General features: G+C 32.5%; 1 protein-coding gene across 1 annotated transcript; it reads right to left on the reverse strand.

The window, feature by feature from the left end:
• Positions 1 to 2,283: 2,283 nt before the first annotated feature.
• On the reverse strand, positions 2,284 to 5,763 carry LOC146943765 (G-type lectin S-receptor-like serine/threonine-protein kinase B120). The gene is made up of 7 exons (XM_085747736.1): positions 4,467 to 5,763; positions 4,180 to 4,350; positions 3,787 to 4,013; positions 3,482 to 3,692; positions 3,129 to 3,366; positions 2,885 to 3,032; positions 2,284 to 2,586 (listed from the first exon to the last, which is right to left on the reverse strand). Exons 1-7 carry the CDS (start codon positions 5,761 to 5,763, stop codon positions 2,284 to 2,286), a joined length of 2,595 nt encoding a protein of 864 aa, XP_085603862.1.
• Between the last annotated feature and the right edge of the window lie 237 nt (positions 5,764 to 6,000).

Raw genomic sequence — 6,000 nt, forward strand, 5'->3', positions numbered from 1 at the left:
TATTTCAATTTATTTATTACCAGCAAAACACATTGATGAGATCATTATATATTTTTAATTTCCATAAAAAGATATTATTTTTAAAAAGAATTTAACAGGTAGAAAGATATTTTTTAGGACAGAAAATCATAATTGGTTTGTTTCCCTTGAGTTGATTGTTTATTCAGTCAAAAGGAAAAAAAGTTGATTGTCTATTTTCATGACATTATGTACACAATTTTTTTTCTTAACCAAACAATTGTGCTCAAATCGAAAGACAATGTTTTAGAAAAATTCGAATTTGATTTCTATGTAAAATTATTTTTTTGAAAATAATTTTACGTAGAAATCAAATTCGAATTTTTCTAAAACATTGTCTTTCTATTTGAGCACAATTGCTTGGTTAAGAAAAAAATTTGTTTATTCAGATTACTAAAGTCTCTTCTTTTGAAAATGTTAACTTAGAAAGACGATGTTTTCTCTTTTGGATAAGGATTTTTTTTTTTTTTTTTTTTTACAAAGAAACAAAATATTTTCTTCTTGAATTGGAAAGTAAATCATATTTCTTCTACGCGTTTACGGTCGAAAGTGGTAACTTCTTAATTTTTGGGCTAATAAGAGGAGAAAATAGTATATTTAATTTAAGATCACTAGTTTTAATTCCTTCAAAAAAAAAGATCACTAGTTTTAATTTTTAATTTTATTTTTACAGGATTGAAATTGGTGGTTGAATTAAATTCTTAACTTTTAGGTGACCGAATCTAAGGTCCAAGCGTGATACTAGTAGCAGAGAATTTGGTTTTTGTGAAACTATGGTAGAGAATACAAACGCGGAACTGAAACCAGCTAACATTTTTTAATCAGAGTTCTTCAAAAAAAGATAATTTTATTTAGAGCAATACTCTGCTTTTTCATCTTTGAAACCATTTTGATGAAGTTTTTAGAGGAATGTTATTTGAAGTTTTTTTGGTTACAGAAAAGTTTAGGTGGATTCGGCTCCGGTCACCACCAAGATCAGGGCAAACCTCCGGGCCCAAAGGGCACTTACAGAGGTACTTACAGTGTTATTTGAAGTTTGAACGACCCTTTTTAATAACTTATACAAATAATTAAATATAGGTATTTGATACAAAAACCAAAACAATAGAGAGAAGATAAAAATACAATGTGAATATGAAATCAAGTTATCATAAAAGTTGTCACAAAATGACAGTTCAAATATCATTTCTCTTTTTTATATTTAAAATTTTCTTTAAATTACCTTACTAGTCACTAGTCGGTGGTTACAACCGCGAAGTTATATATAAACGTCCCTTAAATTTATTGCTAGTAATATAAACAATTTTTTTGTCATTAACGTAACAATTTGTAAATGGTAAAAACAAATTTTAAATAAAACAAGAAGGCAAAATTGAAAGAAAAAATATAAGCCATAAGTTATAAGTTCAAACGCTACTTGAAATAGCGTCTGAAAAATAAGTTATAAGTTCCTGAAATAAATTATAAGGTCATTGTAAAAAGACCGTTGCCAAACGAAGTTTTTTTTTTTTTTTAAGATGAACTTATATGTTATCTGCTATAATTTATAAGCTAACTTCTCAGCCTTACAAAACAAGCTATAACTTCTCCAAACGAAGATATGATTTAATAGTAATGACCAATTGCTTTGTTTACGTAATTCCATTTGATTAAAGAATATGACTTAATAGGTTTGTCGATCCTCGTGGTTTTAAACCAAGGAATTTCAGGAAAACAACTCCCAAGCAAAAATATGAACCAGAGGAAGCTTCTTGAAGGAAAATGACTAGCTATTAGTTTAAGTTCAATTACATTGACTACATAAGCAAATACTCTTTGTTTTTTCGTTGGTACAAGAGCAAATACTCCTTTTACCAATGACTACATGAGCAAATACTTCATTAAATTATATTAAATTAAATTAAAATGATTGGCAAATCTCATTTGCTATTAGTTTATAATTTTTTTTTACTGGCTATAGTTTATAATTATAATGAGAGTTTATACTTTGATAGTCTACTTAATACAATAGAATTATTATATCACACTAGCTTCGTTTTTACCACACTTAATTATCACAGTGAAAAGAGATTGATGTTCAATACAAAATGCTCGTGGGAACGATATTTTTGTTACACGGTATAATCATGCGCTTGCGGCCTATCAGTGTCGAATGTATTTAATTTCAAGACTATACTTTCAATTCAAGAGGCAAAAAGAGGAAAAATCAACAACACTATGAGCCGTGTGTATGCAAACAAAAATAGCTCAGAAGGGGCATTAATTCTATCTCCCTTCGACCGTTGTGACTGCGAGATCATTTAAAATATCAACACCATCCTTGCAAGACTCTCTGTCCACAGATCTTTTGATGGAAGTATCCGAAGGCTGCGTAGGTAAGGGAAGAGTTGTTGCTTCACTCTCAAGCATCAAAACAATATCAGACATGTTTGGTCTATGAGATGCTGAATCTTGCACACACAACATCCCTATTTGTATGCATCTCAAAGCCTCAGTGTTGGGACTCAAATCACGAATGCAAGCATCGACAAGTTCCATTGCTCTCTGTTCATTCCACAGATGCCATGCCTAGATCCATTTCATCACAATAACATTAGCTTTTAGCATTTCAATTAGATTAGTATTAGTCCCTCTAAGTCAATTTCAAGGACTCAAAAGGACTAATGTGATAAAAGATTTTCAATTTCAGAGACTTTTAAAATTTTGTTATTTTCAGGACCAAAATATGTAACGCCTTCAATTTCAAGGATTCAATCGGTGGTGATTCACTCGTAAAAACTATTGTTGATAAAATGTTTTTGAAAAGAAAGAAAAAAAATAAGTTGAATTATATTAAAAAAATTGTTATGGTAAAGGAAATACTCACATATCCTATGAGACTTGAATATTCTGAATCAAGAAAGCTAGTGTTTTTGCGGCCGCTCACAATCTCTAGTAGCAATACGCCAAAACTATATACATCTGACTTGACTGAAAATAAGCCTTGCATGACATACTCATGAGACATATAACCACTGAAAAGCAGAGTTAATTAGTTGAGATTAGTCAACTTCAAGTAAGAATGAATAAGTGTTTGAATGAGCTTAAAAACAAAACCGAAGTATACTTACTATGTACCAAGGACTCTGGTTGTATTCGCTTCATTCTGGTTTCCACCAAATATCCGGGCCAAGCCAAAGTCAGATATTTTTGAATTCATATTTTCATCTAACAAAATGTTACTTGGTTTTAGATCTCGATGAATTATTCTAAGTCTTGAATCACGATGCAGATAAAGTAGTCCTCTTGCAATGCCTTCAATGATTTCATAACGTTTTGACCAGTCCAGTTGTGTTTGCTTGATAGGATCTGTGTGATGTTAACCACAAAATTCAAATTAGTTAAAAAAATACTTGTATCTTTTTTCATACTTATGATAAAAATGCATAAAGAAAATAGGCAGGATTAATTTGAAGAAACACACCAAATAAAAAGTGATCCAAGCTTTTGTTCGGCATGAATTCGTATACAAGCAACTTTTCATCTTCTTCAATAGAATATCCCATTACTCTAACCAGATTTCCATGTTGCAGTTTTGCAAACAACCTCATTTCATTCTTGAACTCGTCTAAACCATGGCCGGACCGTCTAGAAAGCCTCTTGACTGCTATTTCTTCTCCGGTCGGAAGCTTCCCCTGATAAATGGAACAACTTATTTTCATTAGATCATTTTATTAGGACTTCATGTCATGAAAGATAAGCTTGAATATAGAAACATTTTCTTATCACCTTGTACACAGGACCGAATCTGCCTTGTCCAAGCATATTTTCTTCAGAAAAATTGTTGGTAGCTTCTGACATGCAACTAAAATTGAAAAATGGAAGCTCTGCGCTTAGTCGATTACTTTCCAAGCTAAGTTCAACTGATTCTGAAATTTCTGCTGACGTCTCTTTGCTTTTGCGTGCATCAACGGCAGGTAGTTCTTCACTATTTTTGCAACATGAAGCTAAAAAAACTGCAGGCAAAACAAGAAAGAAAAGGAAAAAAATATACACAAGTTAATATAAAAAAAAAGCATTTTACAGTTACATCTTTATCAATCATATCAAATAGGAACAAAAATAGGCTTTATGAATATGAATGAGTATTTCACCTTTGAGTTTTGTCTTGTACCTCCATACCAACAATACCAATATTCCTAGGCAGATTAACACTGCTATAACAGTTAATATTATCACAATCATAATCTTGTTGTTTTTCCCTCCATGGCCTGTATTTGGATACATAAAAATTATTCATATCATTAGAACACAACCATGATAGAAGCTTGTAAAAATCTGAGACTCCATCATCTTCAGAAACAATGAAAAAAATGTATTATCAATTGAAAGAGTTACATTACTCAAGAACCATACATGAAAAAATAGTAGTAGTGATAAATGATAATTAAAATTGAAGATCCATATACATGGCAACAAAGCTGAAGGAACCCTTTGAAGCACCTTACCTAAATCAGAATGTGCAAGACGAATATGCAATGTATTTCCATCTCCACGTTCAAACTGTTGAACATCAACCAAATCTCCATACCAAAGCATACAACCAATTCCAATGACTTCTGCATAAGCAGTACAAGAAGCATTCTCCAAACAATTACCTTCACAATCCTTAGTATTAACCACACGTGCAAAGTCAGGTAACTTCATATACGTAAGCTCCAAGAAACCATCCTCACCAAAACTTCCATTACTCTGATCACCCTTCAATGCTGTCATCCTCTTACACCCACCTGACCTTAGTTCAAACCCTTGTAAGCAACTACAAATAGCTGAACCTGACACTGACAACTCACAAGCAGCAAAACTACCACAATAGTTATATAATTCACACTCATTATGAGGCCCTTTCTGTATCTCAATCCAACGTTTCTCATTTTCATTCCATACAAGCTCTCTTTCATAACCATCCCAACCAATCTGAAACCTCACTGAACTACCATTCAACTTCCACTCATTATCATTATAAACAAAATACCTATCTCCATTATTATCATAATTAAGTACAAAACCATGAAGAAAACTACCTGTCATATCAACACCAGTAAAAATCCTACCATCCCAGTAACCACTTCTCCATATTTTTCTCTCTCCTTCCCAAACTACTACCTGTGGTAGTAACCCTTTAGGATCAACTCCCAAAGTATGATTCCCTAATGAAGGATCTGTACTTGATTTCCATGAAGTGAAGAAAAAACTCTTCCCATTCACAGGAACTTTCATACCAGGTACATAAGTATCACTTGGATGCTTAAAGCTTTCCCATAACACCACATTATCATTTGAAAGAACAAGATTACCATCATCTCTAACAAAAGCTTCAGTGTTATTCATATTGTTTCGAACGCTAGAAACATTGGTAGACCATAGTTGGTTTTTGTTTTCATCAAGGATAACTAAATTACCGTTTTCTGTTATAGTAAAAGAACCACCATTGCCATTGATGGGTGTGTTTCTATTTGCAACCCAAATAACTTGGGGACCAGGAATGTTGTAATACCAAATACCAACATAACGAGCAGAAGAGTCTTGAAAACCAAAGAAACCCAGTACGAAGTTGTGACCATCTGAGAATAAAACTTCACCGTCTTCGTCTCTGATAAAATCACCTTGTTTGATAGGATCACCTTGTGAGAACACTGAACAGAAACACAGGAAATAGAACAACAATGTAAAAGAAGCTACCAGATTGTATGTTGCGAGCATCATCAACAAAAATAATGTTGTTTCACTCTTTATAGGTCTGAGTTGTTTCTTCTATGAATAGGGCAAATATAGTGTTATTAGTTTTCACCACTGATCAGTTCTTTGAATTTTTGGTGTGTGAATAGGGCTAGGTTTTGCTAGGTCAATAGTAGGATAATTTCTTGCTTAGAGATGTATAGCAGATGCATCTTGCCCAAGTTAGAGATGTATAGCAGATGCATCTTGCTTAGATTGTAATTA

This window comes from Medicago sativa, chromosome 2 (genome assembly GCF_051527215.1).
Source record: "Medicago sativa cultivar Bolivia chromosome 2, Bolivia_mono, whole genome shotgun sequence".
Lineage (NCBI taxonomy): Eukaryota > Viridiplantae > Streptophyta > Magnoliopsida > Fabales > Fabaceae > Medicago > Medicago sativa.

Coding starts and splice junctions, on each gene's coding strand:
- LOC146943765 (XM_085747736.1), bottom strand. CDS start 5,763: ATGATGCTCGCAACATACAATCTGGTAGCTTCTTTTACATTGTTGTTC. Junction 4,014..4,179: donor TAGGAATATTGGTATTGTTG/GTATGGAGGTAC, acceptor TTTTGCCTGCAG/TTTTTTTAGCTTCATGTTGC. Junction 2,587..2,884: donor ATTCAAGTCTCATAGGATAT/GTGAGTATTTCC, acceptor AAATGGATCTAG/GCATGGCATCTGTGGAATGA.